The sequence below is a fragment of the Cetorhinus maximus genome, chromosome 11, assembly GCF_964194155.1.
Source record: "Cetorhinus maximus chromosome 11, sCetMax3.hap1.1, whole genome shotgun sequence".
Taxonomy (NCBI): domain Eukaryota; kingdom Metazoa; phylum Chordata; class Chondrichthyes; order Lamniformes; family Cetorhinidae; genus Cetorhinus; species Cetorhinus maximus.
Window position 1 is genome coordinate 47,174,552 of NC_135889.1, and position 26,241 is coordinate 47,200,792.

The 26,241-nt window shown below is 42.3% G+C and overlaps 1 protein-coding gene across 1 annotated transcript in view; it reads right to left on the reverse strand.

Annotated features, from left to right (window-relative positions):
- Positions 1-26,241, reverse strand: part of LOC144686562 (PTB domain-containing engulfment adapter protein 1-like) — a 421,104-nt gene that overhangs the window by 177,266 nt on the left and 217,597 nt on the right. Inside the window, exon 4 of the mRNA XM_078551900.1 lies at positions 25,198-25,273. Coding sequence (XP_078408026.1) covers positions 25,198-25,225 — 28 coding nt within the window. The 5' untranslated portion in view covers positions 25,226-25,273. The remainder of the gene's footprint in view (positions 1-25,197; positions 25,274-26,241) is intronic.

The window sequence follows — 26,241 nt, forward strand, 5'->3', positions numbered from 1 at the left end:
ACACCAGATAAAGAATTGTGTTAATGCCCCCACCAAGATTTTGGCAAATACGATTCTCAGGAGAACAGCCTCTGGGAAGTGGGTAGCCATAATCTTGATGGTAAGGATATATTAAGTCCCCTTTTGTTTTGTGCGAGGCCCCACACAGTCCACTAGAACCTTGCTGAGTGGTTTCCCAAAAGGAGATATGGGAATCATAGGTGCAGGTTTTATTGCAGCCTGGCAGGTTCTGGGAGGTTGTGGTGTTTACCAGGTGTGGCAGGTTGCTGGCTGCTGCGGGCTTGGGTTTTTCACATACCAACATGCCTAGCCATTGGGATTTCATGTGCTAGACTTAATATTTCCCCACGGTATCTCAGCGACGCCACTACCCGGTGGATCACTGTCCACTCCTCATTTGCAGGTCTGTGAAGGGGTCTCCATTTCCTCATCAGCACCTTATTTTTAATGTAGTAGCGTTCAGGGATTGCCTCTGGTTCAGTTTCAGTTTGGGCAGCCTGAGCTAACTTTTTTAACAACACGTCAGCTTGCTGAGCAGCAATCAAGAAAGACCTACATATTACCTTCTTAGAGTCCTCAGGTAACCATACAGTAGGATCATCTATCTGCAGTGCCACTTCAGCTTCATTTGATGGAGCTTGTCTGACCAGGTTACCATGCAGTTAGGGAAAATGCCAAGCTCTTTCTCCTGCAGCTTGGTCAGCTTCTCTGAGACTACTGGGCATGATATCACTTTTGATCCTGCCAGGTTATTGCTGAGGAGCAGGTCAAGTCCGTCCACAGACAAATTGGGGACGACTACCAGGATCACCAGTCCTGACACAAGGTTGCACTGCAGGTGCACCTGGTATAAGGGAATACTCTTTACCAATACCTTGGCACTCAGTGCACTCTGGTGGAGAGGTCATGCTTCTTCCCAGCAGTAGAATTTGGCTGGTGCCTGTATCCCTCAGTATCTCTATAGGCTTACTCACCTCACTCTGGGGAAGTGTGGCAACTCTTCTTTCTAAAACAAAACTCTGGGATTTTTTTAAACTCACCCCCACTCATAGTAATTTCCTGCCACAGTCAGAGCCATAGCCTGGTCTGCTATGCTCTCTGACTGACTCCCATTTTCTGGGTGGGGTCTGTATGCCCCAACAAATCACACGAGTTTTTCCCATAACCTCCAGTAATCGCGGAGGTGTCCTGCCTCGTGGCAGTTACAACACACAAACTTCTTGGCCTCACTACTCTTCTCAGCACCATCCTTTCTGGCCTGAGGAGGGCCCCCTGTGTTTCCAGCTGTCCCTCCTCATCCATGGGTGCACAGTTTCCTATCACTCTCCCACTTCTCTCCTTCTCAGTTGGTTGGGGTGACGAGGGAAGGGTTTCCTTTGGATTGAGGGTTTGTCGACCAGCTCATAATCATCAGCCAGGGTTGCTGCCTGCCTACCCCTTGTTACCCTCTGTTCATCTATGTGAGTTCTTATCGGGAAGAGTATGGAAATTTTGAGCTCCTCGAGGAGAATTATTTCATGAAGGTTTTTGTAGGTGGCCTCAATTTTAAGCACCTGTACCCATCGATTAAAAGTGAGCTGCTTAAGGCATTCAAATTCCAGGTACGTCTGGTCAAAGCCATTTCCTGAGATTACAGAACTTCTGACAATATGCCTCCAGCGCTAACTGATACCACTCAAAATAGCCCCTTTTGCTGTTCATAACTAGTTGCACTTTCCTCAGACAAAAGAGAGTAAACATTTTGAACTTTTCCTGTCAGGTCAGTCTGCAACAGCAGGGTCCAGTATTGGCCGGGCCACTTTAACTGCCGTGGTAACCTTTCAAAAGAGATAAATAAGGTGTCCACCTTGTCTTCATCAAACTTAGAGTTTAAATGAACCAACTTGAATACCTCAGCCCTTAAATCTAAGCTAGGAGTGTCTTCAATGGGCACAGTGGGATCCTCCCATCTCAGCTTAAGCTGTTTTAATTTAAACCCTCTTTGCTTTTCTCTTTCCTGGAATTCTCTCTCCTCCTTCCATTCCTGCCTTTCTCTCTCTTTCCTCAAATGTTAGTTCCCAATTCCACTGCTCCAATCTTAATTTCTCTGTTGCTAATTTATCAGTTTCAGTATCCTCAATTTTAACCTCTAAATTTTTTGCCACCCATTTTTTAAATTATTTTTTTCTGGCTTTCAAGTGGAACTCCACCTCTAATTACCTGGAAAAACTCAGCAGGTCTGGCAGCATCGGCGGAGAAGAAATCAGTTAACGTTTCGAGCCTTCATGGCCCTTCGGCAGAACTGAAGCATAGTTAGAAGAAGGGAGAAATATAAATTGGTTTAAGGTGGGTGGGGGGGTGGGGAGGGGGGGAGGGAGAGATAGACATTGAGGGTGTGGTGATTGTGGAGATGAGCAGATAATCAAAAGATGTCACAGACAAAAGGGTCAAAGAGGTGTCGAAGGTGGTGACATTTGTCTGAGAAAAGTGCTAATTAAGAATGGAAGACAGGATATTCAAAGTACAGCTCTAGTGGGGGTGGGGTGGAAGGACTAACAAGGTTTTAGTTTAGATTTAAAAATAATGGAAATAGGTGGGGAAAGAAGAATCTATATAAATTATTGAAAAAAAAGGTGGGGGGGGGAAGAAACGGGGTGGGGATGGGGGGAGGGGGAGTTTAAGATCTAAAGTTGTTGAATTCAATATTCAGCCCGGAAGGCTGTAAAGTGCCTAGTCGGAAGATGAGGTGCTGTTCCTCCAGTTTGCGTTGGGCTTCACTGGAACAATGCAGCAAGCCAAGGACAGACATGTGGGCAAGAGAACAGGGTGGAGTGTTAAAATGGCAAGCGACAGGGAGGTTTGGGTCTTTCTTGCGGACAGACCGCAGGTGTTCCGCAAAACGGTCGCCCAGTTTGCGTTTGGTCTCTCCAATGTAGAGGAGACCGCATTGGGAGCAACGAATGCAGTAGACTAAGTTAGGGGAAATGCAAGTGAAATGCTGCTTCACTTGAAAGGAGTGTTTGGGCCCTTGGACGGTGAGGAGAGAGGAAGTGAAGGGGCAGGTGTTGCATCTTCTGCGTGGGCATGGGGAGGTGCCATAAGTGGGGGTTGAGGAGTAGGGGATGATGGAGGAGTGGACCAGGGTGTCCCGGAGGGAACAATCCCTATGGAATGCCGTCAGGGGGGGTGAAGGGAAGATGTGTTTGGTGGTGGCATCATGCTGGAGTTGGCGGAAATGGCGGAGGATGATCCTTTGAATGCGGAGGCTGGTGGGGTGATAAGTGAGGACCACCCCACCAGCCTCCGCATTCTAAGGATCATCCTCCGCCATTTCCGCCAACTCCAGCATGATGCCACCACCAAACACATCTTCCCTTCACCCCCCCTGACGGCATTCCGTAGGGATCGTTCCCTCCGGGACACCCTGGTCCACTCCTCCATCACCCCCTACTCTTCAACCCCCACTTATGGCACCTCCCCATGCCCACGCAGAAGATGCAACACCTGTCCCTTCACTTCCTCTCTCCTCACCGTCCAAGGGTCCAAACACTCCTTTCAAGTGAAGCAGCATTTCACTTGCATTTCCCCTAACTTAGTCTACTGCATTCGTTGCTCCCAATGCGGTCTCCTCTACATTGGAGAGACCAAACGCAAACTGGGCGACCGTTTTGCGGAACACCTGCGGTCTGTCCGCAAGAAAGACCCAAACCTCCCTGTCGCTTGCCATTTTAACACTCCACCCTGTTCTCTTGCCCACATGTCTGTCCTTGGCTTGCTGCATTGTTCCAGTGAAGCCCAACGCAAACTGGAGGAACAGCACCTCATCTTCCGACTAGGCACTTTACAGCCTTCCGGGCTGAATATTGAATTCAACAACTTTAGATCTTAAACTCCCCCTCCCCCCATCCCCACCCCGTTTCTTCCCCCCCCCCACCTTTTTTTTCAATAATTTATATAGATTCTTCTTTCCCCACCTATTTCCATTATTTTTAAATCTAAACTAAAACCTTGTTAGTCCTTCCACCCCACCCCCACTAGAGCTGTACTTTGAATATCCTGTCTTCCGTTCTTAATTAGTACTTTTCTCAGACAAATGTCACCACCTCCGACACCTCTTTGACCCTTTTGTCTGTGACATCTTTTGATTATCTGCTCATCTCCACAATCACCACACCCTCAATGTCTATCTCTCCCTCCACCCCCCACCCCCCCACCCACCTTAAACCAATTTATATTTCTCCCTTCTTCTAACTATGCTTCAGTTCTGCCGAAGGGCCATGAAGGCTCGAAACGTTAACTGATTTCTTCTCCGCCGATGCTGCCAGACCTGCTGAGTTTTTCCAGGTAATTCTGTTTTTGTTTTGGATTTCCAGCATCCGCAGTAGCTTTTAGCTTTTTGTTTTTATCCACCTCTAATTGCCTAGCTACATCTTTTAATTTTTCCAAGGACAGGGTCCTTAACTTCTTGCCAGTTATCTCATCCTGTTTATGAAAGCATTGACATCGAATGTGGGCATTTTAGTTCTTTAGTATTACAGACCCAAGAAAAACGTTTGCAGTTTTTAAATTGCTTTTGAAGGAACAATTTACTTTCCCATTCCAATTCTTTTGTCGGTCTGTGGGAACAATTCCAGCCACAAGCCCCCAGTATTGTTATGACCAGGTGAAAACCAGCCTCCCTGGTTGGTATTACAAAGGTTTAAGCATCTTTTTCATGAAGATATGCCTTTTCCAAATCAGAATGTATTTAGCTATTTAAGCTGTGAGCAATAAGGAGACATTCAAGCAAGGTTTTCTTGAGTCAAAGAAGGAGCAAGTTTCTTAACCGCTAAACTCGAAAAAAATAATAAAAACACGCCATCAAGCATTGGGCCCTCATGCGGTCATTCAGGTAGGCACCCAAAGTGCACACGTATCAGAAATAAAACATTGCGACCAATTTAGGTTAGCTGGTTTCTTGGATGCGGTCAGGTATGGAAGATATTGCAATTATTTTGAGATCTCAGTTCGCTGATAGGTTTCTGGTATAGTTCACTTCTCAAACTGCGTAACGCTCTTGTTCCAAAAGAGAAAGAGGGAGAGAGTAGCCCTCAGCTTGTTTTCTCTGAAGACTTCCTTGACACTGCCTTTGTCACATGCAATCTCTCTCTAGTGGCTGGCAGTCTTGCCTTGAAATACTTAATCCATTGTGCATTTCCAAGAGGTTTTGGGTGTGTCTGTCTGTGGCAGTCAATGTTTCAATATCCAGTGCTTTGCATTTTTGATGTCTCTACCTTAGACAGTTATGAGTTTTGATGGGTATCTGGATTATAGGAAATGTCTCTCTCTTCACACTCTCCTGAGGGTGATTTATTGGTCTCTTAACTTCACCTTAGAATGTGCCTTGATTTTTTTTTTAGCTGTTTGCTCAGTCTCAGTTCAAATTGCAAGTAATGGTAAGGTGTAACGAAGGACAAATCTGGTCCATTCCTGCTCCTCAGCCACCATACAGTCCTATTGCATCGAGGACAAGGTCCCAAATGCTACCAGGAACAATGTCCAAGAATGACAACCCCACAGATTACTGGCAGCAATCAAAGAAACCTACAGACAAGGTTATTATTACAAGATCTGGGCATACCAGCAGATTACCTTTACACTTTAGAGACTCATAGATTAATCAGTCCTATACCCTTATGTAATGGTAACTAAACATGAACATGCATTGTAAATAGTTATACTGCTTTTGAAGAGGGGAAAATATCTTTAAAAAGAAAGGGGGATGTTGTAATATGCCTTTAAGGGAAAGCAACATGACATCTTTAGAAGGGATGTGTGTCATGCACTCCAGTCGTAGATTCACCAAACACACACACACGCACGCACACACACACACACAGACACACACCTGAAGGCCCTGCCTGCTTTGTCAGGTAGACATAAAGAAACTCTGGGCACTATTCCAAAAAAAGGCAGGGGAGTTATCCCTGGTGTCCTGTCCAATATTTATCCTTCAATCAACATCAAGAAAAAAATCTGGTCAATATTAAATTGTTTGTGGGAGCTTCCTGTGTGACAATTGGCAGCCACATTTCCTATATTACAACAGTGAATGTTCAATAAAAAAATACTTCATTCATTATAAAGCGCTTTGAGATGGGCAAGTGATCATAAAGACACTATTTAAATGCAAGTCTTTTTTTTTCATTTTATAGGAATTATGGAGGAGGTGCCACATTTATTAAGGAGTCAATCTGTTGGCAATATCCAACACACACATGTGCGCAGTTAAATGTGGAAATGCAGAGTTGCTACCAGAGCTGCCTTGTTTCCCCACAAGAATCATTATGTTGGTGTCTTGCTAAGAGACACTACGTTAAAATGCACAAGCAGCATGAAGTTTTGCCATGGGTGGAATCATCCTAGATGTACACTAAGTGTGGCAGTGGGCAGGAAAAAGAACATTTTACTCGCCAGCCGCAATGACGGCTTTTCAAGCCGTATTGTCCCAATCCTGCCTCATTAATCTTGCATTCCCAGGAAACACGCCGCTTTGATTGTGAACGAGCTCTCATTTGCCCACCACGCTGTCATCTTGCCGTATCCTCACACCGGGTGCCATATTTAAAGTGCAGCCGTGCGCACACCTCTCAGTGCTTCCAGCCCAGGACTGTAGCACAGAAGACATGGCCCCGAAAGGCAAGAAGACTGCAGCCCTCGATTCAGTGATGTGCACCCAGAATGCCTTTTGGATGCCGTGAAGGCCCAGCGTCATGTCCTCTACCTCCGCTCTGGCCGCAGGAGGTCCAGCAATCTCACCACTCTGGCTTTGTAGCGATGGTAGTGGTGATCAGTGCCAATACTGCACAGAAGAGGTTGGCCATCCAATGCAGAAAGAGGATGAATGATCTCATCCGTGCCACCAGGGTAAGGCAACCATCTCATCACTCTAAACTCACACACTCAAGCCCATCACACATTCCCTGGCATCTCACTCACTGCCAGCTCAAGGGACATTACCACTCACTCTCTCACATACATCCCTTCACATCTGCATCTGGTCTCATCTCGTATGGAGACTGCCCCCTCAGTCCTCACCATCTTCAGGCCACTTGCACAGATCAACTTGTGCCCCCACACACACCCTGGGATACCTCCCCTTGCCCAGTACAGCGCTCACCTTGCAGCCTCCTCCCTTGCCTGAAACCACTTCTACCCCTTCCCCAAGCAAGCCCCGGCCCTGCAGCTGTTGAAAAGCCACTCCCGTCTTATGGCTTGTCTGGCAGGTAGAGACTTGCCCATGAACGCCCTAAAAGTGATGTGGTGCTGTCTGCTAAGCCTGGCACTGATGAATGTGAGTGTTGCCCAAAGCAAGGTAGGCAAACAAATCTCGAAGTCCTGAGCGAATTGCAGCTCACCAGGTGCACGTTGCTTATGAAACACATCAGCGTGATTCTCGATGAACCAGCGTGAGGGGATGATTCCGGTGAGCTGGACTTGCAATGAAATGCAGATGTATTACAATGAAGTTCCCGATGTCCAACAGCGGGAAATGCAGTCCGCCACTGACAGGCGGAGCGGATGATTGCAAACTGGCTTCATGACGTCGTGAAACTTATTTTTGGCATTTTCGCCATATTGCCTGCTCATGCCGCTAAACATGCCTGTCGCCAACGCACATGGAAAATTCTGCCCTCTGTACCTAAAGAACCTCACTAGAGAAGCAAGAAAAAGTTAGGCCAGTGCCTTCAGTAATAAGTAAACTTTTAACAGCATGATTGGTCTTAATTACTTCCAGACAGCATTGCGGGCCCTGAAAATTTAATTTTACAAGTATGTCTTACTCTTTCATAATTTAATTATTGTTGGAGTTTTTTTCAACTATTGAAGGTTAAAGTAATTTTTAAAAACTTTTTATCTAGGCGCAAAGTTAAGTCGCCCTGATTTCTAGACACGGGGTGTCTACGATCCGCAGCATGTTCACACCTGTTCAGATTGACATGGTTAGACACAAAGGGTGGGATTTTCCAGCCCTGCCCATCACCGGAATCTTCCGATCCCATCTAAAGTCAATGGACTTTTGGCTGGCCCACTGCATCCCTCACGGTGGGTCCCGCCATGGCAGGGCCAGAAAATCTCAGCCAAAATTGGTTTACTCGCTTCAGCTGAATGATTTTAGAGCAGGAATCCAGGCCTCCAACACTCGTCTGCTCGCCCCAACACCTCCAGGCTGGTCTGTATACAGCTGGGGGAGTCTTAATGTTGTTTCCCAATCACTTGGTACAGGCATCTGTTTTTTCTTAATGGCAGGCTGCCTCTTAAAGGGAAGGTGGGAAAAAAAAATAAAGATTGCCGCAGTGGAAATGCCTGAAAAATGAACACTGTACCATGGAGCAAGATCCAGTCTGACGGTTGCGATGCTGGAGGCATTACTGTTGCAGTTGGGCAGAGGTAGAGTTGCTCTATTGTCGCAGAGGGCCTGGAGATACTCAGAAGGGAACTAGCAGTTGGCCAGGAAGGTCAACTTTCACAGCGTGGACCCGAAGACCTAGCAGCAGTGCACAAAAAGTGACCTCACACAGGTGGTCAACGCCAGTGAATGCATCTTCAGATGACATCTCCTACCCAGCACAACACCAGCTTCTCACGCTGCTCAAGGCAGCACACCCTCATCAGTCACCAAGCAGCACTCACATCCAGCATTCAACTACTCTACTTCACCCCACTCACTTCACAATGCTGCCAGCCTCACATTAACCTCTCGTGCTCACACATGCACCCAGTTATTCAGTTATGGAAGGCACATCATCAAACAGCATGGACAAACACACCTAAGTTAAGCAGAAGATGTGGTGCGGAATGTATCCTCTCCAAAGCCTCTATTCCATCTGCCTGTTGTACAGCAGGCCCAGAGGCACTTTCAATACTGTTCCTATACCTGTTGTAAGCTTTGTGTGGACAGGTCATCTACACCTTTGCCAGCTGCTATGCCACAATAGTCTCCAACAAAAACACGAAAACACCTCTGAAAACACTCCTGAGTACTCTCAGACACTTTCTAGCGTTAGAAGTTCAACAGATTTTACTTACTTGTAATCAGGATGCCTGGTCCTTTAAATAACACCATTGTGGGCCCGTCTCACTTCCTTACTGTTTATTTTCTTTTAAAGAGTGAACAATGCAGGCTATGTGCATAGCCCCCTGACTGCCCCATGGGAAATTGGCATAAGTCTGCACAGCCCACTAGAAGCTCACAAACTAATTTATTTTCTCGTGTCTGAACGAGGGTTTTTCACTCCGACTGATTGCACGTTGTTGCTTGCCTTGCTTACACACACCACAGATTCTCTGAAGAGGATGACGTACTAAGAATGAACTCTAGTAACCATAATTTGCTGTTGAAAAGGTCTGGGGGCAGCTGTAAGCCAGATGAACAGCAAGCACTGTTCCTTTGCCATTGACTGCTAAATTTGGGCCAATATGTTTTCCAAAGGCCTCCACTTAAAACTGTCAAATATGACAGCAGAAGCCTGAGAACAAATTGCTTCATTTGCTAGGAAATATTGTCCGCTACAGATGAATAAAAATGAGAAAGTACTTTTTGTTTTAGAATGGGGCAACAAAACAAGAAACTGACAAAATGATGTAGCACAGGACTGAATACTGAAAAATCCTAGAGAAATCAAAGAAGAGAAGTGAACAGCCAAGATACGTAATTTACAAATCTTTCTTGTACCAAAGATGACAGGTTATTTTGAAGGGCAAGAATTTGTTGTTAAGCTTCTCTAAGAGCAATTAGGCTTTTAAACAATAAATGCTGGCCTTGCCCACATAGTGCAGAAGGAGGCTATTTAGCCCATTGAGTCTGAGCTGGCTCTCTGAAACAGCATTCTACCTAGTCCCACTCCCCTGCCTTATCCTCGTAATCTTGCACATTCTTTCTTTTCAGATAGCAGTCCAATTCTCTTTTGAACACTCAATTGAACCTGCCTCCACCACCCCCTCAGGAAGTTTGTCCAAGACTCCAACCACCCTCTGGGTGAAAAAGTTTTCCTCAGATCACTTTTACTCCTTTTGCTAATTATTTTGAAATTGTGCCTTCTAGTTCTCGATGCTCTCTTAAGTGGAAACAGTTTCTCACATTTACCCTGTCCATACCCCTCAGGATCTTGGATACCTTTATCAAGTCTCCTCTCAGTCTTCTTTTTTCCAAGGAAACAGTCCCAACCTCTCCAATCTATCCTCATAGCTACAGTTCTTCATCCCGCAAATCATTCTTGTGAAGCTCCTCTGCACTCAGTCGAATGCCCTCGCATCCTTCCTCAAGTATGGCACCTAGAACTGGATGCAGTAACCAGATGGGGCCAAGCTAGCGTCTTATACAAGTTCAACATGACCTCCTTACTCTTGTACTCAATGTTTCTATTAATAAAGCCTAAGATACTATTATGCTTTATTAACTGCTCTCTCAACACGCCCTGCCATCTTCAATGACTTATGTACATGTCCACTGAGGTCCCTCTGTTCCTGCACCTCCTTTAGATCTTCTCCCTTTATTTTATACTGGCTCTCCATATTCTTCCTGCCAAAATGAATCACCTCACACTTCTCTGCATTGAACTTCATCTGCCACTTGTCTGCCCAATCCACCAACATGTCTATGTCCTTTTAAAGTTCAACACTATCCTCATCACAGTTGACAATGTTTCCAAGCTTCATATCATCTATAAATTTTGAAGTCATCCCAAAAACAAATTTAATAAACTGATACAGTAGGCCTAAAGTTGTGTGAATCTGAACAAAATTTGTTTTAAGAATCATCTAAGGACATATTGGATTTAATAATGAACAATCAGGCAGACTTTGTTAATGGTGTAACATTAAGGGAACATTAATCTAACAATGGTAGTAATATGATTGAATTCAGTGATAGGTTTGAAAAGAAGCTTAACAGAATTACTAAGAATCAAGATATTGATGCAAATAACTTGAATAGGACGATAAAAAGAGACTGATGAAACTGCTCAAAGCTGTCATCTGGTAAAACTACAGATAAAAGTGGGAAGTGTTCAAAAAGCAATTTTAACATAATACTGGTCCAGTATATTCCTCCAAGGGGCACTACTTAGCAAATAAAACAACCACAGTTGACAAAAGAAGAGAGATAAAATCAAAGGAAAGAGCATAAAAGAAAAGAAGAATATTTCAAGACCAAGTGACTCAAAGAGACATTAAGAACGGCAAAGGAAAGCAAAAAGTAAGAGCTTGAAGAAGGAATATAAAAGGAAACTTGAAGGATTTCAATATTAACAAAGAAAATTATAATTTTATTAAAAGAAATGGGGCAGTCAATGTTAATGTGGGTCCTTTAAAATGTGGATAATATTGCAAATGAAAATAAGGAAATAATAAACTTGTTGAATAATTACTTTGTGGCAGTCTTCACAATAGAAGGAGCAGATAATATACCTTTCATTCAGGGGAATTAATAATGATTCAACAATTGGAACTCACGAAATTTAATGTAAACAGAAAACTATTAGAAAAAAATAATGACACTAAAACATTACAAATCCCCAAGACCTGATATCTTCCACTGGAGGATTTTAAAGGAAGTAACAGATACTTTATCCATAATCTTCCAAAGCTCTCCTGATTTACGAATTGTCCCTTTTGATTGGAATATTGCAAATGTAAATTCTTGCGAATTGTCCTGATGAGTGCAAAGCGAAAAGCTTTGACAAAAAAATCTCTTTTTTCAGCAATACTCAAATGTAATTCCATTATTTAAGAAAAGTGAAAGAGGCAATCTAATAAATTATAGACTGGTTTGTCGATTGTCTGTTGCGGTAAAATTATTGCAATCTACAATTAAGGACAGAGCAATTGAGCACTTGGAGAAATCTAAGCTGATTAAAGAGACCAAACATGCATTTAGGATAGATCATGTTTAACAGACTTAAGTTAATCTTTCGAGGGAACACTAAATTAGTAACAGTGGAATGGCAATGGACTCAGTATATATGGACTTCCAGGAGGCATTTGATAAGTTCCATAGCTAAAATTAAAACTCATGGAATTTAAAAATTATTGATCTGGTTGGGAGATTGGTATAGTGGAAGAAGATGGACGGTGGTGATCATACCTATATATTTGAAATGGAAGTAAGAGTCTCAATTTAAAAATTTTTTTTTTTTAGAAAGAAATGAAATTTTAACAACAGTCATAAGGAGTAACTGTACAAAAAAAAGCTTACAGTACAGCAATAATTCAATATAATTACATTTGGAAGAGAATGAGAAAGGAAGAAAAAGAGAAGTACAAGGAAGAAAAAGGGAAGAGGACAAAACCTTCCCCAATCCACCCAAAAAATAAGAAGAAAATCAACAACAATCATAGGTCTGATATAGTTTCACCTGATATGATACATACAACTTAACTAGGGTCAGTTATATGAAAGTAAAGAGCTGAAGTTCCTCAAAGTAATCTAAAAAAAGTTGTCAAGCTACATAAAATCCATCAGTGGAGCCTCTTATAATGTAATTTATTTTCTCAAGTTTAAGATTCTGCAAAAGAGCCCATGTCCAATTAGTAAAAAAAGGCAGGGGAGATGGTTTCCAATTTAATTGAGGTCTCAATTTTCAGTATATTTATTATTGCCTTAGATAATACAACAGAGAGCCATAATAAATAGCATAAGATCACAAAAATACATTGTTAGATTGGGGCAGATGGATAAGTGTGAGGTCATCCATGTTGGAACAAAAGAGATGAATCTGAGTATTTTTTTAGATGATGGAAATGTAAGAACTGTGGGGTCCAAAGAGACTCAGGGGCACATACACATAGATCATTAAAATCTAATAATCAGGTCCAAAAGAAAAATCAAGAAGTAATTGAGTGTTAGCCTTTATAATTAGAAGAGAGGAATATAAGAGAGAGGAGGTTTTGCTACAATTATACAAATCCCAGGTTGGACCACATCTGCAGTAGTGTGTACAGCTCTGGGACATGGACTTCAGAAAGGGTTTGCTGGCCTTGGAAGGAGTGCAGAATCACCAGAATGTTACCAGGAATCCGAGGGTGAGACCATGAGATGACATTACATAAGCTAGGCCTGTATTATCAGGAATATAGAAGGTTAAGGGGAAGATTTAATGCCTTTTTTTTTAGGAGTTTGAAAGGAATTTATAGGGTAGATTGAAATGAACCTTGTCACCAATGGGGGCATCTAGGAATTGGGAACCTAACCTTAAAAATCTGATCCAGGCTATTCAAGAGAGCAGTTACGATACACTCCTTTGTGAAAAGGATGGTAAAAGTGTGGATCTCTCTCCAACAAAAAGCAGGAGACGATAGCTCAATTAATATTTTTAAACCTGAGGTCAACACATTTTTTACTAGTCAAAGGTGTTGAGGGTAAGGAGCCAAGATAGCTGGGCAGAGGTAGAATACAGATCAGTTTTGAGTTCAGCGATCAGGTGTCACAGGCTCAAAAGTTTGAATGGTTAACTCTTGTTTCTATACTGTACAGGCTATATGGGGAAGGCAGAATATAACAGAAATCCACAAATTGGTCAAAAATTCACATAGGCCTGAGTTCATATCGTGCCACATCTCAAGGACATAAGCAGTCCACATAAAATTCAAAAGTTTGCCATTTGTGGACTGCTTTCTATGAATGACATAATTAAATTAAGATGCTCTGTAAGAGTGGTTTAATTTCCTTTTGAAATTTTAGTGATCTTACAAACACTTGACATGTGTCTCAAATTTCTTTCTTCATTGTTTTAACTTAAGTGTTCAATGTTGTGGGCTAACAAAAGAGGAGAGAAAAGAGCAGGATCACTAACAGTTTTACTACACACATGCTTAATCTATATCAAGGAGACTTTATTTTCCCCATGTTAGCCTGGATTTTTCCTATAGCAGGTGGGCTGGGCGGAAGTGGGCGTGGAGCCAATCGCTGCCCGCAATCGGCTCCGCGCCGCCATTAAGGCCCACCCAGCATAATACGCGGCCGGAAGCGCTCAGTGCTACCTGTGTGGTCGGGAGGAGGAGGGAGAGTTGGAGCCAGCGCTCTTTCGCACATGTGCTTGACAGAATGCAGCAATCTCCCTGGGGCACGGGGCTGCCTCAGGGAGATTAAATGGATATTAAAATAGTTAAAGAATTGATTTAAAAATGTATTTAAACATGTCCCCTCATGTGACTGTGTCACATGAGTGGGGAATGTTTTTATATTTATGAAAATTAATTAATTTATTTAATAAAAGTTTCAGGAAATCTCATCCCGCTCGTGGATGAGGTTTCCTGAAAAACCCAAAGGTCGCTTGGGCTTTTCGCCTGTCCGCCAACCTTAAGGTTTTACGCGCTGGTGTGTCAGGCCCGCCCCCGCACGCCAACCAGAAAACTCTACACGTTGTTATTCCTGGTCACATACAGAAAATAAGTAAAAATATGGAGAAAAGTTCAGTTGAAAATAAATAAAAATAAATTCAGTATTCAAATGGTTTGGCAAGATAGTTATTTTTTTTACTTTGGACACAAAAAAGCTACCATTAGCCTTCCTACTCAGGAATATTCATTCTTTTTAAAAGGAACCGAATGACTATTTTGATTGGTGTGAGTGGTTTGGATGGGCAAATGATTTACGTTATTTCCTGTTCAAAAGAATTTCTGGCAGCAAGTTATCGGCAAATTCTGCAAAACAAAATATATGATGGACTTCAAACTCTGCTTTTTGCCTTTTTACAGATTTAGATAGTGTATTTTCTGAAGGTTGCTACACCTTTGAAGTGAAGCCTATATTTCAACAGAGTTATAAAATAAGAATGATGGATAAATACTTTTACATCTGCCCAGGAAACCAGATTCTTTTGGTTTGGCCAAATATTTTCATGGGATTTGAGAAAGCTCGCTATGCGAAAATATTCCTATTGATTTAGGCAGCATGCCAATATGAGGTGCAAGTTTGGCCATTTTAATACCAGTGCAAAACTTACTGGAATGGTGGGTGGAAATTGGTACGTACTGTGCCTGTTTTACACCCAAGGTAAGGGCAGAACATATATTAATGCAGCATTAACTGGCCTGGTCCCAATCTGTGCAGGTGCTGGTCCCACTGCTACTTTTGGGAACCATGTTTAGTGTCCCGAGCAGCTATCTAAAATAAGCTTTCGGTTTCTAGTTAAAGAGGGATCTAACACCTAAAGAGCCTCTGTACCAAAACTTGCTGCAATGTGCAGGGAGGGGTTATTCAGGATTCTTCAGAGGTCTCCATGGCTACCAACTGCAAGTTACAGAGCCAGAGGAACAGGGGTGTTTCCCGAGTCCACAGTCCCTCTGATCGTCAACCTACCCGTCTCCTGTTGCTCGATTCCACCCCTCCGGGAGCTCCACAAGAGGCCACCAAATTCATTTTTCAGAGGCGGGGGGGCGGGGGGGTGGGGGGGGAGACAAACTGCTTATGGAGGCATTAGGAATAAAATACTGGTTCCAATTTAAAAAGATTGGCATATTTGATATAACTGAGATTGGATGGAGTCTGCAGAAACAAGAGAATCAAATAGCATGTGTTAAAATGTTCAGCACAGCTAGCATAAGCAGGTGAGATGCAGTCTTGCCTTGAAAATTAGTGAGGAACTACAGTTACACTGAGGAGATTTTTATGTGGTGGTTAAATTGTCAGAATCAATTTAGGTCGCCTTTAAAAGCACCAAAACAATGAAATTGTTACATGTTATATACCTCAAACGCAAAGCATGTAACTGAATTTTGAATTGTTTCAATAAATGAAGCTGTTTAAAAAGGTGAACTGAAGGGGAACCCACCTTTGAGAGGAACGAATTTACACTGCTTTCCTGACAGAGCATGTCAAATCATGCATCAAAGGGGGATACTATATTGTTTTTCAGCTCTGGCTCAGTTGGTAGCACTTCCACCTCTGATTCACAAGGTTCTGGATTCAAGTCCCAGTCCAGGGCTTAAGCTTAAAAATCAAGGCTGGCGCTCCATTGGAGCACAGAGGGAATACTGCACTGTCAGAGGTGCTGTCTTTTGGATTTAAACCAAGGCCCCCATCTATTTGCTCATTTGGGTGCAAAAGATGCCCTGATACTATTTGAAGAAACAGCAGGGTTGTTATCCCTGGTGTCCTGGCCAATATTTCTTTTTTAGTGCTTTGCTAACAAGTTAGAAATTATTAGTAATGCTCAATGCAGGGAAACATGTAGAGCAACTTGAAATATTTTACAAATCTAACTTAGTGATGAGAGTTAACGCTGAAAGTATTATAAATAACGTTGAACTTGAAAACAGCAAGTTTTAATAGTTTCAAGGATAAGTTATAAAACATTAATAAGGGAACTGAATTCGGAGAGATGACTACCCTTAGGCAGCTGGCCCTTAGGGAAAAAGTAGGGAGACAGTTTTAGGCTATGTTCATTTAAGCAAAAGATTGTGACAGAGTTAACCTCAAAGTGAGGATATGTCATAATAGTCACAAAAGATTAGGGCACAACTAAGCAAATGCAGCAGCTGAGCAGCTGTACATAAATATTGAAGCAACCTGACAAAAGGAAAGTACAACATGAAGACTGGAATATGGTTAATGTTTTAAGATGGTTGGTTTGGCACCAGTAGTATTAGAATCATCTGAACATTTATTAGGGGCACAATTCAAATATCAATAAAGAGATTTATGAACAACATGGATCCCGTAATGAAGAAAATGTCTTACCAATTAATTTGGCTCTGAGAATATGGATGATCAGTAGATAAATAAATATCACCTCATATATCACAACATTATTAGCACATAAATCTCTGCATGTAATGTGGTGCAGCCAGTCTTTACTGTCTATCATAGAAACTAGGAGCAGAAGTGGGCCATTCGGCCCTTCGAGCCTGCTCCACCATTCAATATGATCATGGCTGATCCTCTATCTCAATGCCATATTCCCGCTTTCTCTCCATACCCCTTGATGCCCCTAATATCCAAAAAATTATCAATTTCTTTCTTGAATATACTCAGTGACCCGGACTCCACAGCCTTCTGTGGTAGAGAATTCCACAGGTTGACCACCCTCTGAGTGAGGAAATGTTTCCTCATCTCAGTCCTAAATGGCCTGCCCCATATCCTGAGACTGTGGCCCCCGGTTCTAGACTCCCCAACCAGGGGAAACATCCTCCCTGCATCTAGTCTGTCTAGCCCTGTTAGAATTTTATATGTTTCAATCAGATCCCCTCTCATTCTTCTAATTAATTTAGGATGTCAGTTTCTGTTCTGAATGTCAAGAAATATACGAAGCTTAAGAAAATATTTAACTAATTTACAACTTTCTTTCTTTACCTATTGTCACCTAGACTAGAATAAATATTCTTAGGAATTATTCTGAGACCCTCCCTCCAAACTTGAATAATGTACAATTGTTCCAGAACCTGTTACTATTACATTTTTCAGTTCCCAGTTTATACATAAATAAACAAAATATAGCTGGCCTAGCCTTTTAAAATATAAAGTAATAAGAGCTGCTCCAATTCACTTCCCAGTCCCGTGTTTTCTCTTCAGTTGTATCAATGTTCGGCTGCTTAATGTACCTGCTTATTATAGTTGCAGATAATTTAACATATTGTGCATGTAAATTTGTTTTCAAACTTGACTCAGAAGAAAGTGATGAGGTCACATTTCAACCTGCCTCGTGTTTTACACAAAATAAACACTTTAATGGTTCCTCCAGGGTGTTTTCGTTATTCATAAATTTATCATCGGAAGAACAGTTGTGATTTGTATAATGAGAATAATATTTAACCCAATTGCTTGCAAGAAATTTGTATGCAATAGCTGATCTCCCACAGCACTAACTTGCTCACACACAAATTTTCTACGCACACACAAACTGTACACTGCTTGGTTAGTTGAAGATATTCTTAAGGACAAATTACTTAACATTATTACGAACAGTAATTCATCAACATTCGGATTGGCACCGGGATCTGAGAAGGAGATCTGGGATCCAGAATCTTGGATGGTACCTTAGGATTTAACAGAATTTTAAGGGGTGGGGGGCAAGAGTCTAAATGCAGAGAGGTTGTTCTTGGAATCTGGGATCACAGGGCAAGAGAGGTCCTAGGATCTAATAGTTGGGGAGGGATTGCTCTGGTCGTTGAGAGCAATGCTGCGATGAGAGATCATTAGTTTGGGATTATTAGGACCTTGAAACTTTGGTATGGAGAACTAGGAGTCACCTAGGTGTTTTTTAGCATTGAGAAAGGGTTCCAGGAAAGAGCATAGGAGACTTGAGGTGGGACAAAAGAGGGGCAGTTGGGAGAGTCCAGGAGGACTGGGCAGGACTATTCAGGAGCAGTAAGTGGCCTTATCTGGCAGAAACAAAAATTGTCGGAAAAACGCAGCAGGTCTGACAGCATCTGTGGAGAGGAAGACAGAGTCAACATTTCAAGTCCGTATGACTCTTCATCAGAACTAGCTGCTGAGTTTTTCTGGCAATTTTTGTTTTTATTTCAGATTTCCAGCATTCACAGTACTTTGCTTTTATCTTATCTGGCAGCACTGATTCGAGGAAATGAAGCTCAAATAGCCTTTTGGGCTTTTGAATCATCAGATATTTCTTTCCACTGTGTCTATCAGTGCCATCCCCAAATGTCCATGATTCTTTTTGGAAGCTCTACTCTCTCACATCACTGCTATCCCCATTATCAGCTGCCTCTTGTCTCCCACCTTAAAGTATTTTTTGCAAACTTACAAGGACTCCATTAAACATACATTTCCACAGACACAGCAAAGTTGATTAATTATGCAGTTTATAAATTTTACAGGGGGAAAATTGCCTTTAAACTCTAAGAATGGCTGGCTATCTCTCTAAGAGAATCAAGTACATTTTCACTTTTACTTCAGGGTCATAGCAAATTTGGCAGTGTGTGAAACAAATGGCAGATTACCACCTGTTGTCCATCTGCTGGTAAAAGTGAAAGTTCATGGCAACGTATTTTAGACCGAATCTTAAATCAAAATTAAGGAGTGGTTGTTTCCATACATCTTTCCTGTGATACGAATAGACGAAAATCAAAAGCAGCCCAACAATTAAAATTGGTCGTCCAACTTCATTTAAATCACTTGGTAAAAGAAACTGAATTGACATACTTTTGCACTGTGCAAAAATAACTGATTCCCCATTGCTTTATTTTTAAACATTAACAAAATAAATCTGTTTGTAAGTTCACGGTAGGAAAGGAGTGATTTTTTTTACATTGTAAGTCTGAACCATGCCTGAATTAAACATTTGCGAAGTCATCTTCAATTTGTGTCATAGTTTTCTGGAATTTTTTTTAAACCTTCGAGAGAGTCACCCGTTTACTTCAATTCAAAGGATCCTTCTGATGCACGTTGCAAGATTCTGTAAATTGCAAATGCCCAGTCTCCACATGGTGCCAAATATTTGCCACAGAGATTGGAAACAGGAGCTGAGTTTGTTTTTGTTTCAGAAACCTGCCTCCTGGGGTAACTGATTAAATTTAAACTGAAAAAGCAGCCAGGCTACCACTATGGGAGGGTGGGGGAGAATCCCTTTACAGGGCGGTGTTTGGCAGTACCCCACTCAGGCAGGTAGAGCCTGTAGGGCTGCAAGGAGCACTGGCATTGTGGCCTGCTGCTGGGTTCCTGCCTCCCAAGGCCGCATCGGGAAACTGGAAGCTGACTGGGAATTCCAGTCAGCCATTTAAACTTACCTTTAACAAGGCTTCTGTTGAGCATAACTGTCTACTCAGTTCATGGGGGCAAGCAGCCGTCCTGAACCACAAAGTTGTCTCCCAAAAAATGGCTGGCGCCTGGAACGTCATCCTGCAGCTGACATGCTGGCCAGTGCCTGTAGTTTTGGGGTTCCCTGCCTCGGTTTCCACCTTCAGGGAGCCCTGAACATTCAGCCCATGGGCGGAATTTTTCCGTCGGTGAGCTGGGGGCTCGCTCGCCAACGCGTAAAAGACGCGGGATGACGTCAGGGGGGAACCCCTGACATCATCCCGCCCCATTTAAATATTCAGGAAGGCGGACAGACAGCAATTGAGGCCATTGACAGGCTAATTCACCTTGTTGAAGACCCTGCCCGTCCAACCTTAAGGCTGGCGGGCAGGCCAGGAGCCCCAGCGGGTTCTGAAAAAACATGAAACCTCATCAACCGGCGAGATGAGATTTCATGTCTGTTTTAAAAAAGTTTAATAAAGTTTTTGTGATATTTCTTAACATGTCCCATCTCGTGTGACATTGTCACATGAGGGGGACATGTTAATAATATTTTTTATTTTTCTATTTTTAAAGTTTCAAACACTTAGTCTCAGGGAGATGTGCGCTCTTTCGCGCACATGCGCAAAAGAGCGTACTCTGATAGTTGGGGAATCCCTCCCACCGCCGCACTGGGAGCGCATAGCGCTTCCTGTCGGTTGGCTCACCCACTTAAAATGGCGGCGGGGCCTGTTTCAGGTGCGGCAATCGGCTGCCCGCCTGCCACCGGGCCAGTGGGGCCCACTCACCCATCAAGGGCAAAATTCTGCCCCATGTGTTTGATCAATTCATTCAGCCACCCAGGTGGGGAAAGCAGAGACTTTTGAGGTCAGTTGGAGTCTTAAAATTAGAAGTATTTTAAGACAGTTCAATGGATATATCTAATCGCTTTGTAATGATATTTGTGATCTTTGATTATCTTATTTTTTTCAAAAACTTATTTTGAACATTCATATAATTCAGGTACTGAGAAAAAAATACACGGACGACAAAAATGTTTGGGGAAATTTAATTAGCTCAGTTAATTTTTTATTTTATCGAGGGGTTCTTCTGACTGGTTATTTAGGGTTGGTTGTTTCATTAATAGTTTCTCACTGTCAGCTTTAATGCCAATGCCATCTCTTTTCATTTGTATCTTGGAGTCATGGAGTCATTTAAGACACAGGAGGCCATTCGGCCCATCGAGTCCATGGTGGTTACTCACAGAGCTATCTAACCAGTCCCATTCCCCTGCTCCATCCCCATAGCCTTGCAAGTTTTTTTTTCCCAAGCGCCCATCCAATTTCCTTTTGAAACCATTGATTGTTTCCACTTTCACCACCCTCCTGGGCAGTGAGTGCCAGGTCATTACCACTCGCTGTGTAAAAAAGCTCTTCCTCACATTCCCCCTGCTTCTATTGTCCAAAATCTTAAATTTATGACTCATCTCTTTAGTTCTGAAATAAAATTTCAAAGGAATACAGTCACTGATTTGCTTTCAAGTGTTTTAAAGCAAACATTAAAACTCAAATCCTCAAAGGACAAAGCAGGCACATTTCCACTTCAACTTGGAGGAACCTATTGATATACGTCAGGAAATGCTGCAAACTGCATATACTCAAAATAGACCCCTCACCTGTCCATGAAAAATATCCAGAAAAAAATATCTGAAGACCAGGCTTGTGAGACAGGCTGAGAGCTTGAAATACAAAAATTCAAGGCAGATATTAAAAGAAGGAAAAGCAATTCAATAGTAAAGTAACTTCAATCATATTATTGTGAAATGTGTGATTTTTAAAATTTAATTTCTGTCAAACCTTTTTTGAATGTTTGAAATTTCAGTCAGTGAGAAAAGACAGCTGACAATATTTTCTAAAAATTATTTTTGTTTTCTTGCTTGGTTCACTGTATTTTTGGGTTTTTTTATTGGTGGGTTTTGTTGACTGCTCGATTGTCATTTTTGTAGGTACTTGGCAGTTTTCTCACATCGAACTTGTTTTTGATTTATTTTTGCCAACTCTTCGAGCTCTGATTTGCTACTGTCTCACTTTTAACCAGCCAATATGTGACAGAAAAACGTTGGCAAAAAATCATGACATCAGAGGGAAACGTGTGCAGGGTGTGCATGACGTACACAAGATTTTTAAAATATTACAGGTAGAAGAGAGGAGTTCATAAATTATATTTGCAAATTATTACAGCTCTATAAAAAGTGTTAGGTTTGAAAAGAGATTCTATCAAGAATTAGTAATCCAACAGACGGATGATAATTCAGAAAATATTAGTTTCTGAAATAGACTAGGATGTAAGTAGAGACAATCTTAAGTCTGTAAACTTTCCCCGTAGGAAACTAACCGAATTTCTGGTGCAGAAGGATAAACTATGCATCAAGTGTGAATCTAAGAAAAGAGAGTGATAGGATAGGATTTTTGATTTGGGGTTGGGGCCCTGACACTGGGATCAAATCCGTATCCTGACCCCACACCTTGCCAGAAATAGGCGCATGGTGCAGAATTTAATGTAGGCAACAGAGGTCTTGCCTGCTGGCTCTCCAGCCAGTGGGAGCCCCACGTCGTCTACTTTCGGGAAGGTCCGCCGAATTAAGTGCCAATCAGGGGCCCATGATCACCAAGGACCCCAGACATAGGTGAATTATTCCGACAGGGGATGTCACAAAAGTATAATACTTTTCATGATATAATTGTGATTTATTGTAAATGCAGGTTAATAGTGGGGTTTGGATAGTGTGTTTGTGTGTGTGTTTGAATTGAATTGGAGTCAGCTGGTCTGGAGGCTTTGACTCATCAAAAGAAGCTGGGTTTGAAATTGCTAAATGCGTAAATATGGCTGAAGTTTTAGAATGTGAAGTGAGGAGAATTTGCATCTTTAGATAAATCAGGGTAGTTTGAATTTCGAAGCGATGGTTGGATATTTATATCTAGCCAGAGAAGTTAGGCCAAGCAGTGCATTTATTTTTCCCAAAGGTTACTGATAATATTAGCGCCATGAAATGATTTATATTATGAGAAAAGTAAAGTTCCAAAGACACAGGGGAACAATGGAATTTGCATTAAAAGGGAGAAACATGTATAAAGGAAATGAGGCTGTGTGTTAGGAAGGTAATGTAAGATCTACCAGAAGTGTGAAAAGCCTCCAGTATTTGTGCATTAAGCTGCTGCCCCGAGAAACTGAAGCTGGGAAAAGCCGCTTTGAATTCTACTGTCCAGGGTATTGTGTTGACTTGCCTGGATCTGTTTAAATCTATTTTTTTACCGTTGCCTTAATGGTGTGTAAGTAGAAGCCAGATTAATTAGGGGTTTTAGGAGTCATCATAGTAGTAATTTGCAGACCTATGTATGTGCTTGAAATCTTTTCTTTTGTTAATAAAGGTTTAATTTAGTTTTCTAAAAAATCTCTGAAGTCTTCGTGGACTTGTTACTTCTAAATTCAGGGTAGGCATCATGAAATAAAATACTAATTGAAAAACCATTGTGACCACATGATCAAGTTTCCCTCATGGATTTGATCCACCAGGCACACATCATCTACCGCGTCATAACAGGGGACCTTGGGGTGGGTGTCACGGGGGAGATGTGTGGAGGCAAGTCGGCAGCTCTCAGTACCTCCCCACTTCCCAATGCTGAGTCCCCTGATCAGGCACTGAGTGTCTGACAACAAGGGACCCCACTGGAAGCTGCAAGAAAAACTGACAGGATTTTCTTTTTCAGGCACCCCACATAGTTAGTGCCCTGCCCTCCGCTGGGTGAATACCAGCAATGGCAGGGTGAGGCCCTTGCATGGGCATTAATTTCCCACTTAAGGGCCTCAATTGGTGGCAGGGCAGGAATGCCTTCCACAAGCCTTCTCACCCTGGACTTGATTGAGAAAGAGGTGGGAAGGTAGCAGGGTTGCACCTGCCGCCCTCCCGCTCAATTAAATAACCGCCAGCCACCAAACATGCCTCAGGGGAGGGCATTTAATTCCGGCCGTGATTTTCAAAGGAATGGCCAATTATTAAACAGCGGGTACGCTCTGGGCAAGCTCCCGAACTTGGGACTAACAGGAGGTCATCCAGCACTAGAGAGTTGCAGCCTGCGATGCAGAAAAGAGACTGAAAATGAAGGAGAACGCATCTCAGGATGGAGGCGTCCTTTCAGCACTTTCAATATCGGCACTGGGGTGGCTAGAGGAGGTGGGGGTAAATGTTTCTGGAGAGCTGGTTCCCTTGTCTGCCACGAGGAGGTGCCCTCCTCTCACTGGCCATTTTTCAGTCATTCCAGAGAGCCCACCCGCTGGCTGAAAAATTCTAGTCAGCGCAGGAGGGAGGTGCCTTAATTGTTGTTATTGGCTACCCGCTGCTTGCGTGAGTAGCTGCTGCACCCCCAATCTAGCCTGTTGAAAGTAGCTTGGAGGCAGGGCAGAGCTGGCAAACCGGCAAGCTAGCTGGTGGTGGGAAGTTCTGCGCCTGCCCACAACAGATCCCACCCCGACTGACCACTATAGATTCAGCACACAGAGTCAAAATAAAATCAAGGAAATCTTTGGAAAAATTATTGGAAATGTCAACATAAAAACATACTTGCTGGGCTTAGTTTCCTTAATTTATTTCATGCATTCTTAGTGAGGCACAATAAAACAAAACATGAAAAGCTGAACAGACTAAACCATGAACAGACTAGCTGGTGATTTTATGTTTGATTGATTTAACCTAATACTATATAGAAACTGGAGATTTTGTTCCAAACTTTTGGTGACAAAGACAGAGCTTCTATTTGATTAGAGCCTTTTACACCCTTAGCATATCCCAAACCAAAAGTCAATAATTGACTTTTGACACGTTGTTTTACTCATTATGTAGCTAGATTCAGCAGACAATTTGAACAGGATTCTACAATCAACAAAATGTGATAAATAACTGTGTTAATCAATTATTAGTGGTGTTGGTTGAGAGAGGAATGTCTGTCAGGATAACTGCAGAACACCCTTCTCTTCAGATTGCGGCATGGATCTTTTACATTTAATGGTGCAGGAAGGAAGAGACCTAATTTAATGTTTCATCCAAAAGATGGCACGCTTAACAGTTATGCTGAGGGCTTGGGCTTGTAAGTTGTAAACCCACATTAGGAGCAAAATAATCATTAGTGAGGGGAAGATAAACAACAATGGTAAAAGTCTAGAAGTTCTAAACAACTTGAGAGCAGCAAATAAGTGTGGCAGTAATCAAGGTATTGTTGACACTTTCCTATTTGTACTCAATATGGTTTTCTATTAAGCTAATTAACATTCCCAAAGAAAAAAGCACTTTAAAAAGGAAATTTACAAACATTCTTCAAATAAACATGTTGACTAACCGCTAGTCCTTTCATGGACTAACATTCACAGAAATTATTTGCAATCTCAGGAAACAAAAACATTATTTTGGCAGTCAATTTAGCAATAGCAAAAAATCCAAGAAATCCACCTACCTTTTTTTCTACTAAAAGCACGATTCATGTTGATAAGTATTCAGCTGAAACGCCAGCAGTAGTGAAGTATTTTTATCTGAAAATAACAAACATGCATAAGATCATAAAATTCTTCTATGATGATTACAGGCTTCTAGCAGATAATTAGGTATCAAGCACTGTAATCATTTTCCCCTCTGTGACAAACCAGCTGTTTAATAATTCATTATAGTTCCAAGCAAGTGATTTGCAATGTTAAAGGCTGGGCAAAATAGTTCTCCAAAAATGCTCATGAAAGTTTCATGCAGATTTGAAAAAAAGCTCAGGTACTTTATTTCTTTCTTTATTTCATGGGATGCGTGCATTGCAGGCAAAACCAGCATTTATGGCCCATCCCTAATTGCCCTTGAGAAGTGGTGGTGAACCAGCTTCTTGAACCACTGGATTCCATGTGGTGTAGGTACACCCACAGTGCAGTTAGAAAGGGAGTTCCAGGATTTTGACCCACTGACGGAACAATGATATAGCTCTATATCAAGATAGTATGTGACTTGAGTTTAAAGGTGGTGGTGTTCCCATGTTTCTACTGCCCTTGTCCTTCTAGGTGATAGAGGTCACAGGTTTGCAAGGTGCTGTTGAAGGAGACTTGGCAAGTTGCTGCAGTGCACCTTGTATATGGTACACACTGCTGCTACTGGTACGCTGGTGTTAGAGGGCATAAATGTTTAAGGTGGGGGATGGGGTGCCAATCAAGCAGGCTGCTTTGTCCTCTATGGCATCGTGTTGAGTGTAATTGAGCTGCACTCATCCAGGCAAGTGGAGATTATTCTATCACAATCCTGGCTCGTAACTTGTAGATGGTGGACAGGCTTTGGAGAGTCAGAAGGTGAGTTACTCGCCACAGAATTGCCAGCCTCTGGCCTGCTCTTGTAGCCAAAGTAGTCATATGGCTAGCCTAGTTAAGTTTCTTGTCAATGGTAATCCCCCAGGATATTGATGGTAAGGGATTCAGCGATTGTAATAATGTTGAATGTTGTGGGGAGACGGTTGCAAATTGTCAATGCC